The 20,340-nt window shown below is 35.3% G+C and overlaps 1 protein-coding gene across 7 annotated transcripts in view; it reads left to right on the top strand.

Annotated features, from left to right (window-relative positions):
• Positions 1-16,056, top strand: part of Znf638 (zinc finger protein 638) — a 71,894-nt gene extending 55,838 nt beyond the window's left edge. For 4 of the 7 annotated variants that reach the window (XM_028762286.1, XM_028762287.1, XM_028762284.1 and 1 more), the window contains 8 exons: positions 2,203-2,240; positions 6,076-7,303; positions 7,899-7,964; positions 8,857-9,769; positions 11,224-11,325; positions 13,568-13,666; positions 13,979-14,097; positions 15,744-16,056. In XM_028762286.1, coding sequence (XP_028618119.1) covers positions 2,203-2,240; positions 6,076-7,303; positions 7,899-7,964; positions 8,857-9,769; positions 11,224-11,325; positions 13,568-13,666; positions 13,979-14,097; positions 15,744-15,809 — 2,631 coding nt within the window. In that variant the 3' untranslated portion in view covers positions 15,810-16,056. Of the gene's footprint in view, positions 1-2,202; positions 2,241-6,075; positions 7,304-7,898; positions 7,965-8,856; positions 9,770-11,223; positions 11,764-13,567; positions 13,667-13,978; positions 14,098-15,743 lie in introns of those variants that run through there. The other 3 variants (XM_028762288.1, XM_028762285.1, XR_003710698.1) reach the window with 2 other exon arrangements.
• The last annotated feature ends 4,284 nt before the right edge of the window (positions 16,057-20,340 follow it).

Genomic DNA, 20,340 nt, shown 5'->3' with positions numbered 1-20,340 from the left:
TTGGCAGAGCTACTGTGATTATCTGTAGAAGCAGGTGCTATTTTTGGTCCATTATTTTCTGAAAGGAAATAATTTTGTTTGTGTTATTATGTTTATCAGAAAGTGTATTGTATAAGAAAGCAAATTTTAGTATGTTCTTAGTTTATGTAGCTGCCTAGTAGAATATAAGTGGAAAAGTAATATATATATACATCTTTAAAAGAGATCAAGGCCAAGTGTGGTGACTCACACCTTTAAGTCCAGCATTTGGGAGGCAGACGCAGTCTTTGTTATACAGTAAGTTCCAGGATAGCCAGGGCTGATTGCACAGAGAAACTGTGACTTGAAAAACCAAAAAAGAAATCAAATTCAGATTTGTGGGTTTTTTGTTTGTTTGTTTGTTTGTTTATTTGTTTGTTTGTTTTTAGTAGTTCCATTGTGTTTCAATAGCAGTGGTAAATAATAGAACCTTATATTTAGTTTCTATGCTTTTTGCTAATCTTTCTAAATTCTTGAATTAACTGAGGAAAAATATATATGTATACACATACAAATATGTGTATAATTAATATATCAGGTAATAAAATTTCAGATGACAAAAAGTACTGTGAAGACACATCAAGATAAAAAGAATTAAAGTCAGATATGGTAACACATACCTGTAGTTCCAACACTTACAAGGGAATAGTATTAGTTCAAGGTTAGCCTGGACTACATGAAATCCTGCCTTTAACCCTCCCAATTCTTCATATAAAGAGACAGACACAAGTGAGGGAATTCTGTATATTAAAATGGTAAGTTATAACCCCCTGCAGAAAAATCATTTGGAAGATTTGAAGGAAATTGGAAGAAAGCTGTATAAATATAGGAAGAAGATATTTTTATGCAGACGGGCAGTGGCAAAGGCCTTAGTATATTTCTGTTGGTGGAAGAATTTCTAGGCCAGCAAGCTTGCTCAGTAAAGGGACTTTATTCCTAAAACTTGAGTTCAGTACACCCTGGGTTGTATTCCCATTCGAGTTGTTCTCTAACATTATTCTCTTACCTCCACTCACTTGAATATAGAAACACAAAATTTTAAAAGAACTTCTAAGAGGTATCAATTGTCCTACTGTGAAAATCATTCAAGTGAGTTCTTTTAAAATCTAAAAACTATTAAAAAGATTAATGTTGTTAATCCTTTAGAATTTCATAAGTGTGTTTTGATCACTTTCACATTATTTCTTCTCTTAACTTCTTCCAGATTGACTTCCTCTATCTTCCTACTGTCCCGGCAACATTTTTTTTAAAGTATTAGCTGTAGCTTTTTAAACAGCGTATTGAGCCCTTTGTTTTGGTTCTCCATTACATTGCTTGGGGGAAGGGGTCAGATAATATTTAAAAGCATTATTGCTATAGCCTTTGTAGCTGTATGTGTTTATGTGTATACATCTGTGTAGAAGCTAGAGGTAGATATTGCGTTTCTCTTTCAATTACTTTTCCATCTTCTTTTTTGACATAAGTTGTTTCACTGAGCTATAGCTCACTGTCGGAGTTAGACTGACAAGCTAGACAACAAGACCCAGGAGTATTACTGTGTTTATCCACCCCCTACCCCCAACACTGAGATTATAAGCATGTTATGCTCCCCATTTTTTCAGATTTGTGCTGGGAGTGTGGATTCACATCCTCATATTTGCATGACGAACACTTTTTTAACTTAACCATCTTCTCAGCTCCACTTCACAATGTTTAAGTAAGGGGTCTTTATATTGTTGTTTTGAAGATTTACCTTAAGTTGCCTAGGCTGGTCTTAAGTTCCTGAATTCATACCTTCCAAGAAGCTAGGATTATAGGCCTGCAATATAATATGCCCAATTTAGTGGGATGCTTTATAAAAAGTTTTCCTTATAAATATAAATCTTTAAAAGTAAATCTGCAAGGAATGTGTTTATGTCGTGTTTATTGGTTTCATTCTAAGTAAAAGATGTTATTTTCAGGCTTTTAGATTTTATGAAAGTTTGTCATATCTGTCGCTATCTCATAAATGGTAATTGACTTACTCTTTGTAAACTTGCAGCAGGTTTTAATAAGAAAAAAATTTTCTGGAATACAAATTATGTAGATACAGAAAACTTTTTTTTTAAAGAGGTAGCCTATTCTTTTTACTTTTGTTATCTATATTTTACTAAATACTAAAGATCCACTAGAATAACTTCTAATAAAATGTGAATTATATTGTAGGTTCAAATGAAGAATGATCCAGAACTAGGAAAAGAAAGGTATGTTGCTTTAAGTTGTTTCCTTCATTTTTGTGTGTTGTTTCACTATTTCTGTATCTTACAGTAACTATTATGTGCAGAAAGTTCCTACTTGTTTCTTTTGTTTATGTGTATGCTTGTTGTCCTTTTACTTTTGGGTTCTGTTTGGCGTTAGCGATTGTTTTGGCTGATGGCTATATTTAAACTGATTCAGGTATTTATCGGCTATTTAGAGAAACTGCATATATAACCCATTTGAATCACGTATAAAAATGTTGTTTCTTTATGGTTTGTAAACCATTCTGAGTAGTTCAATCCATGATAAGTATGACATGCTTTTTACTAGACTATTCTGTTCCAAAATAGCTAAATACGGTTTAATATTTTCAATTTTAAAATTTCATTAGCTTAAAATAAAAATATAATGTTCAATGTATTTTTTTAAGTTGGCACAATTTTAGATTGTTTTAAAGTATAGAATGGGAATATTTATCAAAAAAATACTACTTTGTATCCACTAATGAAGCTTACTTTTCAGAGCCTCTTCAAACTACTGACTCTAAACATTTGTCTTAGCCATGGTGTTTTAAAATCTTATAAGTTTAAATAATAATTTGAAAATGTTTAAATAGGAAAGTAATTATTTGATACTTTGCAAACAATGCCTTATAAAGTTTTTTCTTGTTAACTAGTGTTATATATGTATCAGGCTATTTTGGGTTGTTAAAATGATCATGAGCATATTAAAATACATTGGTAACTCATAAGCCCCATTTCTAGGTTGCTGTGTGTTTGTCACCACATATTTGTCAAAAAAAATAAAAAAGTCTATCCTCAAACCAGTAATAGTTATATGTAAGTCCACAGAAAGCTTAATAAATTACAATGCCACAACACATGGTCATATGGACAGACCTACAGTTTGCTCTGTGTGTTGCAACAAATAGATTTCCCTCCCCCCAAAAAAAATTCATTTTTGTGTATTCTGTTTTGTAATTTTTTTTTTATTTTTTTATTTTTTTGGTTTTTCGAGACAGGGTTTCTCTTTATAGCCCTGGCTGTCCTAGAACTCACTCTGTAGAGCAGGCTGGCCTCGAACTCAGAAATCCGCCTGCCTCTGCCTCCCAAGTGCTGGGATTACAGGCGTGCGCCACCACTGCCCGGCTCTTTGTAATTTTTTTTTTAATCTGCAAAGACTTGTTTTAATCAGAAACAGTTGGTTATTGTCTGATTTTTATTGGTTTTGGTTCTTTTAAAAACTCAAAATATTGATATGTTTACAGAAAGTTTCTGGTCTTCTTAAATTGATTTTTTTCCTCCAAGTTATTTTTTTTCTGACATGTATTACAGAGAGAAAGATATGTGTATATAAAATGTAGGATATGGCCAGAGCATTTAACATTACTTTTGGAGTAAACTTATACCCCCCACCCCCCTGCCTAAAAAAAAAAAGTGGGGTTGGGGGAGCTGGTGTTATTTGTTTTAAATGTTGAGTCTTTTTATAAGTAAATGTGGTTGCCAGTTTACCTTAAGGTATAATTCTTTTTGTTTCTCATTAATGAGAACTCTCATCACAGATTACTTAGAGAAAATTTCACATTTATAGTTTAGTAATAATTTACATTAGCCTTCATTAATCCTACCCATACATATCCTATTTATGTGTCATTTGATTATGACTTTAAATGAGGATGCTGTGAAATACCTAGTGAAACTCTCAAATTAATTTTCTCTCTTAAAGCTTATCCTAAAATATTTTGAGATATGTGCATTATGGTGCCATCCTTAACTCATGTCTAGCTTTTATAGTATTCCTTTTAGGGAAATTCTGAATTGGTGCAGTCGGGGAGTAGGATCACTGTACTGATTAATTGCCTTCCTGGATATATTTGTGTGTGTATGTGTGTATATCTGAATGTGACTGTTTTCCTTTCATTCCTTAAAAACAAAAACAAGCAGACAAAATGGTCCTTATAACTGTGGTCTTAATTATGTCATTTATTTGACATCTCACTGGCATTCCAAACTAAATTGATCATCAACATTGAAACTTTTTTTCATTATAGCTAGTGAACAGATACTCAACTTTTGTTAAAATAATGTCTATGTAGAAAACACTTTAATTCTTAAAGATTTACACTTTGGTGCTGGAGAGATGGCTTAACAGTTAATAGTACTTGCTCTTTTGGAGAACCCAAGTTCAGTTTCTCACACCCACATGAGGCTCACAACAGTTCCATCTCCAAAGGTTCAGTGCCTTCCTCTGGCTTCCAAGAATTCCAGGATTCCTGCACTCACACAGTGCACATAAACCCACACAGGCACGTGTGCACACACACATACAGAGAGATAAATAAATAAAAACAAACTTTTAAATGATCATCTCAGAAGCAAAATATGTAATTGAACCTTCTTTACAAACAGACCTGTGTTTCAAATGTGGAACTGTGTAGTTAATGTTTGTATGAATGATAATAACTTTTTATATACCTTAAATATGGTAATCAAGAAAGCCTTGTTATATCTTTCAGATGATATTTTTAAAAAAATTTCATGTTGGTTCTGATTCGTAAATGTTTCAATATAGTTCAGTTTATAAATTGTTAGGATATATAGCTCACTAATGAGGCAGGAATTTGAGTTTATTCTTTATTACTGATTTGAATATTGTAATTTCAAAAAGTTTGTACTTTGAGGAATATCCATGTAACTATGAATGTCACAGTTGTTTCTCTGTCACACTTGTGCTTGACCACAGATTCTACTCTAGTTCCAAGAGTTTTCAACAGCAAATATCAAGCCCTTGGTATCTCCAGTGTTAGAGATATCAATAATTTAAGATGGGAGCATTTGAATATACTAAATGTTCATCTTAAACTTCTCATGCTTTATAGGGAACAGTATGTTTGTTTATAAGCTTACAGCAGATAGTGCCTTTTCAAAATCTCTGAAATAAAAGTAACATCTCAGGATAGAGATAGACATTATCTAGTATTATGAAGTAAAGCATATGTGGCTATCCTCTGAAAAAAAGAGTTAATACTAACTATATTGTAATGTGTGATCCCTTTCTCATTTCTTTCTCTAACTCACCACTTCTATCTAACAAAATTACATGAGTATACTTTATGACTGTGTTAGACATGGCCCTTTTACAATTGGCCATGCATTTTCTCTAGTTCATCTAGATAATCAAAACATATGACAGCTGAATGACTGGTTTGTAGTAAGAGTGTATGTCCATGTTTAGGTGGTTCTAACAGTTTTACTTATAATTTTAAATCTCCAAAAGCTACCTAGGTAATTCTAAAGAAAGGTATCTTTTAAATGTTATCATTCATAAGTATATTTTTTAGAAAATTTAAAGTAGGTCTTTTACATTCAAAAAGGAGATAAAATGGTTAAGTGGCATTTCCCTCCATGCCAGTTTCATGTTTTTATGGAAGTTCAATATCCAATTTATGTTTACATGTTATGGGTCGCTAGCTTTGTTGTCAAACTACCCACTTTGTTTATCTACCCATATCGTGAGTATAGGGCCTAGTAATAATTTAAGATGTCTCAAATTTTTGTTCAGTCTTTTCAGGTACAAACTTGATACAAGAGTGAAAAATTGTTAACTTATACAAGTAAAAGGAAGATACCAACAATCCTAGTTTTTCTATTGTTTCCTTTGAATTAAAAAGATAGAAGCTCTCTTGTTCACCTTGTGTATTTCCATCAGAACATCTTAGCCACTTTAATGCTGATTGGCTGAATTCTGTACAGTTGCCATCAACAGGGTTATTTACAATGATTGAATTCTCATCATAGTTTGATTTTTGTTTGTTTTGTGTTCTTTTTGTTTGTTTTTAAGTACTTTTAGCCCTGACTTGAAAAACAGTCCTGTTGATGAAAGTGAGGTACAAACAGCAGCTGATAGTCCCTCTGTTAAACCTAGTGAGGTTGAAGAAGAAACTACTTCCAATATTGGAACAGAAACTTCAGTGCATCAGGAAGAACTTGGTAAGGAAGAACCCAAACAAGCATTGTGTGAGTCTGACTTTGCAATTCAAACACTAGAACTTGAAGCTCAAGGAGCAGAGGTCAGCATAGAAATTCCTCTTGTAGCATCCACTCCAGCCAATATTGAGTTATTAAGTGAAAATATAGATGAGTCTACTTTAAACCAGCAGATGTACACCAGTGACTTTGAAAAGGAAGAGGCAGAAGTTACAAACCCTGAAACAGAATTATCAGTATCTGACAGTGTCTTCATAGAAGAAAGGAGCATCAAGGGAATTCTGGAAGAGTCTCCATCTGAAACAGAAGATATATTTTCTGGAATTGCACAGCCTATGATAGAAGCCATAGCTGAAGTTGATAAACACGAAACTGTTTCAGAAGTACTGCCATCTGCTTGTATTGTAACTCAAGTACCAGGAAGTTACACTGAAGATGAGAAGGTTGTGAGCAAAAAGGATATTGCTGAAAAAGGTAGCGTGGATGAAAAGGAGGAAAATGAATTTAATGCTAAGGAGACCAGAATGGATTTACAAGTAAAAACAGAGAAGACTGAGAAGAATGAAGCTAACATGTTTGCAGAAAAATTGGAGAAGATTATAGCAGCAATACGAGAAAAGCCAGTTGAAAGTGCTGTAATCAAGGCAGACCTATCTAAAGAAGCAGATCAGACCAGTAAGCCTGATGAAACTGGTAAAACTAGTGTGCTGACTGTATCAAATGTATATAGTAGTAAGTCAAGCATCAAGGCTACTGTGATCTCTTCTCCTAAAGCAAAAAGTACACCTTCAAAAACTGAAAGTCAGAACATCTTTCCAAAACCTGTGCTTAGAGAACAAGTAAATGCTGAAAAGAAAGTTTCAGCCAAGGAATTTGGTCTGCTTAAAAATACCAGATCAGGCTTGGCAGAAAGCAACAGTAAATCCAAACCCACTCAGATTGGTGTTAACAGAGGGTGCAGTGGAAGGATCTCAGCCCTTCAGTGCAAAGATTCTAAAGTGGATTACAAGGACATAGCAAAACAGTCTCAGGAAACAGAGACTAAACCTCCCATCATGAAACGGGATGACAGCAACAATAAGGTGAGGAGAGTAGAAGAATGGCTCGGTGTACCTTTGAAGTACATAGCGCTGTAGCTGTAAAGTAAGAAGTGTAGTTTTGGTTCATGTTTTCATCTCTTCACTCTAGCCCCAAGCTCCTGTTTCCCTGTCTGAAACAATTCCATTGATAAAACCAGTAGACATTTGGAGTATTGAGCTCAAAGTTCCCATTTACTCACACACTTGGAAAGTATTACATGGTCACAAAAGTAGCTGAATTAAACTTTGGTCAGAACCATAACTGTGATTTGAAGGATGGGTCTGCAGTGGCTCCTAGGATGATCATTTGGCATTCTTGTTCCTCTGAAATTGAGACTTCCTTTATCAGTTCACTAATTGCCTAAACTTAGACATTGTGGGCAAAGTGGAAAAAGGATCTTAGAAACTGAATTTAGCTATAGCTTTTAGAGACTGTATATACCATTAAATGATTATTGATTTAGTTTTGTATATTTGTTAAAAATGTTTGCATAATTGGCCATATTTTGATATTTGCTAATTAAGTTTTTTCTTTTTTCTTAAAGAGCATTAATAACCTGGGTATAAATTCTTTTTTCTGTATTTCTTAATATTTTAGGCGTTGGCTTTGCAGAACACTAAGAATTCTAAAAGTACTACTGATAGAAGTTCCAAATCGAAAGAGGTAAAATGAGAATATTCACATTCTCTATATCCATTCTTCCACAGCAACACCCATCCGTCTAATACACTTGCCACACCTTTTTATGGTTAGCGTGGGTGTTAAGAGTGAAAGGTATAGAGCATAGGATAGGAATGAAATGCTTTGTGTTCTATCTTGCCACTAATTCTTTGGTGGTATTGCTGTGGTAGACTTAACAGTTTTATATACTCTGTGTGCTAGCTTTGGTTGATTAACAGACTAAATGCAGAAGCCTGCTAGAAATTTCTTTACTATGTTACCAATTTTAAAATAATGTTTTCAAATACAATTGTATTAGTTATGAAGTCTTAATAATCTCAGAATTTTTTCAATATAAACTTCAAACTTTCTTAGTATTGTATAAACTTAAAATACATATAAATTAATTGATAGAGTTAACTATTTGCTTTTTATTTTTGTTTGGGATACTTTTAGGAGTCTAGTAAATGAACATTTGCTAGATTCTTAAATATGGGAGAGTAGATTCTTTGTATGACAATTGTTTTGACAAATGTTTCAAATGTTTTAAATTGTAAATTATTACTTTTAAAATTGTGTGCTGTATATGTATATTCTTGAATGTATATGCTCTTACATACATGGAGGTTAGAGGACAATTTGTATGAGTCACTTCTCTCCTTATACCATTAGTCCTGGGTATTAAACTCAAGTGTTGCACTTGGTGCCAGGCACTTTTATCCACTTAGCCATCTTTCTAGCCTTATTTGGAACTTTTTAAAATACAGCATTAATTTTATTTTAGTATTAGGAAATGTCTTTACAGTGAAATTCTCACAGGTCATCTGCATATGTTTACTGTGACTAGCCAGTGGTCAGTCATAGTTCACAGTACTGATTCTTAACTCTCCAACAGGAACCATTATTTACATTTAATTTGGATGAATTTGTTACTGTGGATGAAGTCATAGAAGAAGTAAATCCTTCTCAAGCTAAGCAGAATCCATTAAAAGGAAAGAGAAAGAAAGCACTCAAAATTTCTCCTTCCCCTGAACTTAACTTAAAAAAGAAAAAGGGGAAAACTTCTGTTCCTCACAGTGTTGAGGGAGAATTGTCCTTTGTAACATTAGATGAAATAGGGGAGGAAGAAGATTCAGCCATGCAAGCTCTAGTGACTGTGGATGAAGTCATTGAAGAAGAGCTCAATATGGAAGAAATGGTAAAAAATTTTAACTCCCTTTTTACCTTAGATGAACTAATTGACCAGGATGATTGCATTCCTCATAGTGCATCTAAAGATGTCACTGTCCTGTCCATGGCTGAAGAACAAGATCTTCAACAGGAACGCTTGGTAACTGTGGATGAAATTGGAGAAGTAGAAGAGTCAGCAGACATAACTTTTGCTACTTTGAATACTAAAAGAGATAAAAGGGATTCTATTGGGTTCATTTCTTCCCAGATGCCTGAAGACCCTTCTACTTTAGTTACTGTAGATGAAATACAGGATGACAGCAGTGATTTTCACTTAATGACTCTGGATGAAGTAACTGAAGAGGATGAAGACTCTCTGGCTGATTTTAACAACCTTAAAGAAGAGTTGAATTTTGTTACCGTGGATGAAGTTGGAGATGAAGAGGATGGAGACAATGATTCAAAAGTTGAGTTAGCACAAGGCAAAACTGAGCACCATACAGATAAAAAAGGAAATAGAAAGAGGAGACCTTTGGACACAAAGAAGACAAAGCTTGATTCTTTCTCCCAAGTAGGTCCAGGAAGTAAGACTGTTACACAAAAAGATCTGAAAACCATGACTGAAAGACATTTGGCAGGTAGATACTTGAAAGTGTTCATTTTTTTTTTTTCTGTTTCATGAGATTACATTTAAAACTGGTGTGAACACAATGCCACAGTAGGAATAATGTCATCCTGTTGGTGTTCTATAAGTTTTCCCCAGAAGCAAGGTACAGGTTGCACACATTTAGTTTACAGAGCACAGGCTGTCCCATGTTGTTATACCTCAAGAAAGGATGTCAAAACCGGGAGACAAAGTGAAGTAGCCAGTGTAGAGCTTCAGTGAACACAGTGTGTTATGGATGGGGAAAAGCTTTTAAAGAGGGTAACAGTGTTCACATTACAGTGCCTCTCACTTCTGGCTTAAACTTATGTTTAGAACAAGCAGAAGGGCAAATCATTGGGGTATTGTTCAAAAAAAAATTTTTTTTTTAAAGTCAGAGTCTCACTGTGTGAACCTTTCTGACCTAGAAATCCATATGTAGACCAGGCAGCTTTGAACTCACAGAGATCAGCCTATCTCTGCTTCTGCTTCCTGGGTACTGGAGTTAAAGGTGTGAATAACCACACCTGCCAGACTTTGGTCATTTGAGATGAGATCTGACTCTGTAGCTCATGTTGGCCTAGAACTCAAAATATAGACTTGAACTCAGGATATTCTTCCCTCCCAAGTGTCAAGGTTACAAGTGAGTCACCACACTTGACATAGTGTAATATTTTGACGGTATGGCATAGTAGAGCAGCTTGCTTGCTTGCAGGATATGAGAGAGAGAAAATTAATTTCCATTTAGAAAACTTTGAACCCAGTTGGCATACTATAAAGTCACCTTGATGAGAAGGAATTCAGATGGTAGTTTATTTTGTTTCCTTAGATGAAACTATTTAATGTGTTAATAAATGTCTACTTTGTAAAGGTTTAAAAAAAAATAAGCCAGATAATGTGGGCCTTTAATCTCAGCAGTCAGGAGGCAGAGGCAGGTGGACCTCTGAGTTCAAGGCCAGCCTAGTCTATAGAGTTAGTTTCAGGACAGCAAGGGCTGTTATATAGACAAACCCTGTTTAAAAAGGAAAAGAAAAAAATAAGAGAAAACCTTGAAAATTTTAACTAAGAATGGCATATCAGGAACATCTCCTTGGATTGGCAACAATTCAGGGAAAAGTATAAAGCCATCCCGTGAAAAGCATAGGAAGGAATAATTGTTCAGAACACAAATGGAAACATAAGATGTTATTCTAACTAAACTGCTTTTTAACATAGATTTTTATTTAGTAGTAAGTTTCCCTGCCATGTGTGCTGTCACATGCCTATAATCTAGCACTTAGCTTCAGCTACATAAGAAAGTCCCTGTCCCAGAAACAAAAGGGCAGTCTCCCCAAATTTAGTTATTTTTTTTTGCAACAAATGTTAGAATTTCTAGATAGTTTAATATGTTAAATTTAAAGCAATTTAAATACTGTTAATGAAGCAATAAATTAGGCTTTCTTTTTAAAGCTAAAACGCCATTGAAGAGAGTTAGAATTGGGAAAGCATCACCCTCACAAAAAGTGGCAGAACCAGCAAAAGGCGAAGAGGCCTTCCAAATGAGTGAAGGAGGTAAAGTGCCTATTCCGGTGGGGGAGAAAAACACAACATGGGATCATGATAGAGCTTTCACACATAACCAGGCAAGGAACTAGAAAGGCAGCAGGCAGGCTTAGAAGAGCCTTGTAAACTTCTTTCTTTATAATGTAGAGAGTACAGTAGTACTAAAACAAACAAAAAAAATTGTGGAAATTACTCAGCATCAGGGACCAATAATCTGTTGCTTATGGTTGCTTCCAGAAGTAACTAGATAGCCAGTAAAATAAACAACAGAATGCTTAAACACTGTTAATAATATTTAAGTTGATACAAATAAGGAACATAAACATTGTCACCAACGGATAACTTGCCATTGTATTTAATATGTCATTGTGTCCAATATCCTTCCTGTTTTTGGCAGGAAAATACTAACGTCATTCCTGATTTCAAAGGATTTATTGATTAGGAAAGGTAAAGGAAAGCATCTTCTAGTATGACAATATCTCTTTAACATCTTCTTTGTAGTACTGTCTACTCTCTGGTATGAGGAAAAGTTCTTTGAAGAATTTGATCCTTCTACCCTCCTTGCCTTCTCTACAGTCTATTAAATACCTATTTATTTTATTTACTAACCAGTGATGATACCATTTCCTTTTCCATTACCTAGCTAACTCCTCACTGCTTTTTTTTCTATTTACCAAAGAAAATGAATCTTCTCTGATGGCCACCTTGAGTTTTACCTTTATTGACTCCTTACATGTAAACTACAACAAACTTTCTATCATTAGGGGAAAAAAATCAGTGTTGGCTTTAGAATACCCCTAGCAACAAAATACAGCATCTAGAATAGTGATTTTTCAACCTGTGGGTCATTATCTCTGTGGCAAACCTCTGTCATCAAAAAATATTTAGATTACGATTCATAACAGTAGCAAGATTATAGTTATGAAGTAGCAACAAAAGTAATTTTATGGTTGGGGTCACCACAACATGAGGAACTATGTTAAAGGAGCACAGCAGTAGGAAAGTTGAGAACCACTGATCCAGACATTTTTAAAATGTCTTGAGTTCTCGGCATTGTTTGTTACTGCTTATCATGTCTCATGACCAAACTGGTATCCCGTCTACTTTTCTGTAACACATTTTTACACTAAGCTGTAGTTAATAGTTGCATCTCACCAGTAGCTCCTAATATGAGTTCCATAGGTGTTTGTTTTGTTTTTTTTTGTTTGTTTGTTTGTTTTGTTTTTGTGTCAAAGATTTTTGGTATGTTAGGTCAGCTTTGATACCAGCTTGCTTAGAATTGCCTCTTCTCAACTGAATACTATAGGAGAGTTTATTTATTTATGATTCATTTAATAATTGTTTTTCCATTAATTTGCTCAAAAGACCTAATATCTTTAGAAAGTCATTTCCAACTCAATTTTAAACTTAAATGATTTATTTTAGTCTACTCTTGGTTATTATATAGCTTTTATATAATATAATAAATAGTGTATAATCAATCCATTATTAACGCGCATGTGCCTTTGGAGTAGCAGGAACAGATAAGGTAATAAATAAGTTAAAATTTATTACTTTAGTAAAGAAAATAAGAAGAGATCAGAGGCAGAGAGAATGAGTTGTTTGACCATCAAGTCAAGAAATCCTCAATAGACTTTTTAAGATTTGACAAAAGTTTCTGGGTGGAAATGATTTTAAGACAGAATTACTCTTTGCTCGTTCATATTTCCATTAATCGCATACTTTCCCTCCAATTTGGAATATACAAATTAAAATTGACTCCTGCCAAGTCTACAGAACTAGATTCTTGAAAGGACTGTGAAGTGCTAAAGGAAAGGGGGAACAAGAGAAAGTGATGGAGGTTGAGGAAAGGATTGTGTTTCTTTTATGCAGAATTTAGATTTAACAGGACTATAGTGTGGGAGAAAGAAGGGGCAAGTACAATTGAAATACAATGATGCAGATTACAAAGATATTATGAAACTCACTGTTTCCTAATTTAACTAAAAATAATAATGATTGTCTGTCACCCTTATCCTTTCTGGAGCTATACCAATAAAATTTTGCAGAGGCTTTAGCCTTATTTCTCCTACATCCATTGAATATATCGATATTTACTCACTTGCTTCTTGGATCAAGGAGTCATTAACTAAGGCATAGTTCAATGAGTTTTAAGTTAGTTTTGGAAATTAGAGACTATCCAGTGTTAATTTGACAAATACATCTATTTTAAATAACTTCATGTTTTTCCTTGAATTTTTAATGACTTTAGTTGATGAAGCTGAATTAAAGGATTCAGAACCTGATGAAAAACGCAGGAAGACTGAAGACTCTTTTGTAGGCAAATCAATGACTTCTGATGTCCCTGGAGGTAAAGTAAAGAATGACATGTTTTTCTTATACCTGTAAAGTCAAAAGTGAGCAGGTTAACCTTTCTTGGTGTTTTAAACTGCTGGGAGATAGAGCTAAGTAGTAGAGTGCCCTGGGTTCAAGATCCTTATATAAAATAAAACAGTGTTTTGTGACTTCATTGCTGTCCTAAAATACAGAAGTGTGTGCTCTCTCTGTGTGTGGGAGGGTGGGTGGGTAGGGGTTGTACTGTGTGTTAAATGTGCTTGCCAGATTTGGATAAAGTGATTGATTGACACACCGTTTTCTCTTTGTCTTTCTTCCTGTCTTCTAGATTTGGACTTTCTTGTTCCAAAAGCTGGATTTTTCTGTCCAATTTGCTCCCTCTTCTACTCAGGTGAAAAAGCAATGGCAAATCACTGCAAGAGCACACGTCATAAACAAAATACAGAGGTAACACATAAAAATCTTCAAGTGTTGTCACCATCTTTTGATTTAAAATGAGTCTACCCAACATATATATTTCTGCGTGAGAACTTGGGTATTTATCCCAGTTCATTGTTCCTAAGTTGAAAAATCCATGTTTTTCTGTGTCATTGTATGTTGCTGTGGTCTCTCACCCTGATCTTTTTCCTGGAGCACTATCATTGTCTAGAACAGACTGTGTAAGCCAGTAGTATCTTGTGGACTTCCTTTATACTATAAGACTCTGCTTATCCTGATGGTTTCTTGCAAATCCCTGTAACATATTAACATTTCTCAATTTTTAGTCAAAAGAAAAATGTTAGTTTCTTTTTTGTTGTGTATGTTTTGAGAAGCTGCTGCTCTAGAGAGTTAGTCTTAGTCATGGTTGTTTCATATATTCTGTGTATTGAACTTTTAAAGCCAAGCTTGTTAGTAACAGACCTTGGGCCTAGAGTTTCACCCACCTTTGTTTAATTCTAGGTCTAACCTCTCACACATTTTATTAAACTTACTATTCTCCTTATGCTTTTAAACCTATTATATCTTACTCTTTTTTTTCTCATTTGAAATCTTTAAAACCGGGGCCAGATGTGGTGTCATACACCTTTAATCCTATTACTCTGGTGGTAGAGGCAGGTGGATATCTTGAGTTTGAGAATGATCTACCCATAGAGTTCAAGGGTAGTCAGGGAACCTTGTCTTTAAAACACAAGTTTAGTTAAAATCTTGTAACTGCTTCATGTGGCACTTGGAATCATATCCTCACTGACTATGGCTCTGTGAGACTGCATAACCTTCCTCATCTGTGTCTTTAACTCTGCCTTGTTACTCTTTCCTTCCTTGTACCTGACACCTCAGATGCCATTATGCCATTCCCTTAATTACTAATCCTGTACCCCTTCCAAACTTGTTTTGTGGCTACTTTTTCCTATCTTTTGGTCTCTACTCAAATATTAGCTATGAAGAAGGGCCTTTGCTTATAAAAGCAAGTTCCAAAAGCCAACTGTGTTGGCACAGACCTCCAGGTTCAGTACTTGGCAGGCAAAATCAGGCAAAGGCAGGCAGATCTCTTGAGTTCAAAGACAGCCTGATCTATATAGTGAATTCAAGACAGCCAGGGCTATATAGAGTAATCTGTCTCACAAAACCAAAATTAAAGAAAAGAAAGCAAATTTGATCCTACATCCACAAAAAGATCAACTTTACATAGTTCTGTTAATATGTTAATTTTGTTGTGCTAGGAATTGAACCCAGGAATAGGCACATGCTCAACAAAGACTTCTAACACTTGGTTTCACCCTACACTACTCCTTTCTTCTTGTTATAATTGTAGAGTAATTACTACAACCTACAGTGATTTCAGTTTTGCTTTTCTTTTGTTCCTTCATTATAGTGTAAGCACTTGGAAAAATGCATTATTTTTCTTATCTACTACTAAATCCCCAAGCCCCAAGCATAATGCCTGGTATAACATCGAATATCAGAAGGATGATTAGGGTGAGGAATGAATGTAAATAAGACACAATTTTAAATTTAAATTTAAATTAAAATAAATATAATGAAGTACACTTAGGATTTCACACATAGCAAACAACATCTAACAAATGTTTCATATTGAAAATTGCTTTTAACAGAAGTTCATGGCCAAGCAAAGAAAGGAAAAGGAGCAGAATGAGACTGAAGAAAGAAGCTCTAGGTGATGGAGGAAAGGAGGAAAGAATTCATTAGAAATTCATTTAGGGTCCAGTTGATTTATGTATTTTTGTTATCATTTAATTTGTAATTTTTGTTTCAGAAACATATTCATGTTGTACAAATTTCTGATTGCCCTTGATGTAGAGAAACTGATGGGAAAATATGATGGGTTTGATTTTTATATCAAATCATCAGGCATGGAAAAATACCTTTTAGAAGCGTTTAAATAAATGTTCCTACTGTATATTTCAACACTGTTGTGTTTCTGTTGATTTGTAAAGGCTTGTTTGTCTCTGGTTACAGACAAGGCTCTTTTCTACAACATTGGGATTTAGAATATTTGGCAATTCATGTGTTACTGAAAGTAATAGCATGATGTGTTACTTTGTCTCAGCCATCCATGTATATAGGTCTGATTCTTATATGCTCAATTTTTCTGTGTAATAAGATGTTTGGCCAAGGTAAGTTTGAGTAAGATACTGTTTAACTTTTATATGTGTTAGGAAAACTTCTTATTTCTGTTTATAGAAGGGACCAGTCAGATCACGGAAGTATTAGTTTAGATATACGGAACAGTTTCTACATTTTATGGATTTCCAAATATGGTTTTAAGACGTCTGAATAATTTAATGTGTAAGAAGTTGTAAAGGCCTCAAAAAAAAATAACTGAATGTTTTCTAAACAGATTCTAGACCCCATCTTTCCTGATCAGTCACTATATCGGACATATCTGCTAACCTGAAGTTGTTTTCATTTCTGATACTTCAGCATGTCCGTATAACTAATAATAGGAAAAGGATGGATAGAAAGAAGCAACAACTCAGAAAATGTCACTTCAGGTAAATTCCATCATAGCACAAAAGGTTATGCTACACAGCCAACAAAAAGTGAAGATCTGGGGCTTGAGGAATGGCTCAGAGGTTAAGAGTACTGGCTGTTTTTCTAGAGGACCCAAGTTTGAGTTTAAGCCACCTACATGGTGGCCCACAACCATCTAACTCCAGTTCCAGGAAATCTAATACCCTTTTCTGATCTCCATGGCACCAGGCATGCTCATGGTACACATACATACATATAGATAAAAATACCCATAAACATAAAATAATAATTTTTAATTTTTGTTTGTTTGTTTGTTTTTCGAGACAGGGTTTCTCTGTATAGCCCTGGCTGTCCTGGAGCTCACTCTGTAGACCAGGCTGGCCTCGAACTCAGAAATCCACCTGCCTCTGCCTCCCAAGTGCTGGGATTAAAGGTGTGCGCCACCACCGCCCGGTTTAAATGTTTTTTAAGTGAAGACTATACCTTGTTTTTCCCTCTGCCCTTCAAACTAATTGCATACTCTGTTCAGAGTTAACCACAGCCAAGCAACATTACAAAATAGGGAAGTGAAGGGGAAAATGTCACCTTGCACATTAGACTTTGTCAGCCTAGACATTATCTGCAGTGTTGGTGTTTATTCTTAGCACCTAGTAGGAAAGTCTTATCTGGGAAAAGACTACTTTCTTAATGTGTCAAGATTTGAAAGTTAGTGTACTACTAAGCCATGAAAGTGATAAGGGGTTGTTTCATTCTGATGACCAACAGAGACAATTATATGTCACAAATCATTTTCTCTTATGAGACTCTTGTTGCAGAAGATTTTTGTTGAGGTTTTTTTTATTTTTAAAGTGTTCTTAATGTTTCCAGAAAATCTTGAAGTATGTTTATCCTTCTTTAATCTTGCTGTGGTTGTGAAGGGCATGTTCATTTTATGTTTCTGTCATTTCACCAGTAGACACCAAAGCAAAAGCAAAAGTAGGTCACATTCAATTTGGTCTTTATAAGAAGTACTTTTGTGTGTGTGTGTGTGTGTGTGTGTGTGTGTGTGTGTGTTTATATCATGGCTTACATGTGGTTCCTAGGAATGAAATTCATGTCATCAAGCCTGGTGGCAGATGCCCTTACTAACTGAGCCATCTTGCTATAAAATTTTAGATTTTTACTACTTTCTCTGTTACAGGATGTTATAGAAACTTGCCTTTCCAGAATGCTCCTTTGAGATCAGCATTTTAAAATGTAGTGGGGATTAAGGATGTAGCTCAGTAAGTAGAGTACTTGCATAGCTTGCACAAAGCCTTGGTTTCAAATCCCAAGCACACTCATAAACCTAGTATGTTAGCTAATATCCTTAAACCCAGTACTCAAAAGCAGTGTAGGCAGGAGGATCAGTAGGTCAAGGTCATTCTCAGCAACATTGCAGGTTTAAAGCTAGAGTTTTATATTACTTGATTCCAAAAACCTATCAGCCAATAAAAAGACATGCAGGATATTTATGTTCATTTACTAATTAACATAGTTTCATACGCTTATACTGATTAACCAACCTATTTCCAACTCAACTCCAGATCTTACCCACAATTACTTCCAATATCATTTGTGCATTACCAAAAATAAATCTTAGCCATTGAGGTAGCTCAGCAAGTAAAATTGCTTGCCAGTGAGCCAGAGTTTGATTCCTGGGACCCTCATGGTAAAAGAATTAACCGCCACAAGTTGTCTTCTGGCCTTCACATGCACACTCACATGTGCACCTTCATGTGTACACATACTCACATATATATATTTATATAATAATTTTGTTTTGTTTTGTTTTTCAAGACAGGGTTTCTCTGTGTAGCCCTGGCTGTCCTGGAACTCACTCTGTAGACCAGGCTGGCCTCGAACTCAGAAATCCACCTGCCTCTGCCTCCCAAGTGCTGGGATTAAAGGCGTGCGCCACCACTGCCCAGCTGGAATGTTTTTAATTACACTGGTTATGATCTAACATTTATGGGTAGAATGACATAATTCAATTTACTTAAAAATATTTTGCCGGGTGGTGGTGGCGCACGCCTTTAATCCCAGCACTTGGGAGCAGAGGCAGGCGGATTTCTGAGTTCGAGGCCAGCCTGGTCTACAGAGTGAGTTCCAGGACAGCCAGGGCTATACAGAGAAACCCTGTCGCAAAAAACAACAACAACAACAAAAAAAAAATTCCTGTTTAACAAAAAGTCCAATTCAGATCTTTTTCATGGGATGGGGTGGAGGGGGAATGCATGTGTGGAAAATTCAGCATCAGATATTTTTCTTTATTGTTCTCTACTTATTTATTTTTTAATTTTGAAAAAAAAAAAAATGTGTGTCTGCATGACCCCAGAGGCCAGAAGAGGGTGTCAGATCCCCTGGAGCCAGAGTTATGGACATTTGTGAGCTGCTATGTGGGTGCTGGGAATCAAACCTGCTTCCTCTGGAAGAACAGTCTCTATCCCCTCCACTTTTAGTTTTTGAGATAGTTCTTTCATTAAATCCAAAGCTCACTTTCTCACCTTGACTGACTAACAAACCGTGGGATCCTCTTGTTTCTCTACCCTCTCGGGTTATAGATGCATACATTATTCTTTTCAAAACTGTGTTTGAACCCAGATCCAAATAAATTCCATACATTTTGATTGTATAATGGGTCTTTATATAATTAAAAATATTTTTTCAGGGCTGCATTTGATTCAGTGATAGAACATTTGCCTAATACATGCCATAAGGCACTCAGTTGGACCCTTAATATCTCAGACAATAGGCTTAAATGTTTTGTTTTTTGTTTTTCAAGACTGGGTTTCTGTGTGTGTAGCCCTGTCTGTTCTGGAACTTGATCTGTAGACCACTCTGGCCTTGAACTCATGGAGATTGACCTGCCTCTGCCTCCTAAATGCTAAAAGTGCTAAAGGTGTGTGCCACCACTGCCCATCTAAGATTATATGTAATGTAGATATTACATGAAATACATACATTGAGTTTCTTGTGTCCTTGTAATTTCTTTGATTAGATTTGAGTTTTTGTCTACATACTTATATTTCATTTTTGTATGTTTTAGAAAAGTACTCAACTGCAGTTGATTAACAGAACAGAGAACCAATCAAATATGTAGTTTGAGAAGTACTTCTCTTGATTTTGTTGATTGCAGACCAGTTGTATATCATCTCTACAGTTTATAAATCAGAAGCTCTATCTGGTTATTGGTTTTTGGTTTTGCCTTTTCCTAACCCAGGGCCCTTCTATCTTAGACCGGTGCTCTGTTACTGAGTTCCATCCCTATGGCAGTAGTTAGTCCACCCTAATTGCCTGGTGGTAGCAGGGAAATCAGAAGGGAACCCATAATGCAGACATTAAGCCAAATCCACAACACATCCCTAGTCCTAGAAACCTTATAATTTGATTGCTTCTGTTTCATAAAACTGCTTCTGACAGTGCTGTTGTCTGCCTCATCAAGAGGCAGAAAATGCCTGATTTGATTTCTCTCTCCCTCCCTCCCTGACTTTAGTAGGACTTGTTCCTCAGCTTGGGTCTATTTAAATTCTGATATAATTCTCTAATTGCTGGAATACTCTACTGTTTATAAATTATTACTATGGAGGCAGAGGCAAGTGGATCTCTTTTGAGCTTAGAGCCAACCTGGTCTACATAAGCAAATTCCCAAGTCAGTCAGGGCTACATAGTAAGACCCTGTCTCAAACAGACAAACGA

Source organism: Grammomys surdaster, unplaced genomic scaffold (genome assembly GCF_004785775.1).
Source record: "Grammomys surdaster isolate TR1022 unplaced genomic scaffold, NIH_TR_1.0 133, whole genome shotgun sequence".
In the NCBI taxonomy this organism is placed as follows: domain Eukaryota; kingdom Metazoa; phylum Chordata; class Mammalia; order Rodentia; family Muridae; genus Grammomys; species Grammomys surdaster.
The sequence above is the reverse complement of the archived record's forward strand: the minus strand, read 5'-3'. Positions and strand labels throughout refer to the sequence as shown.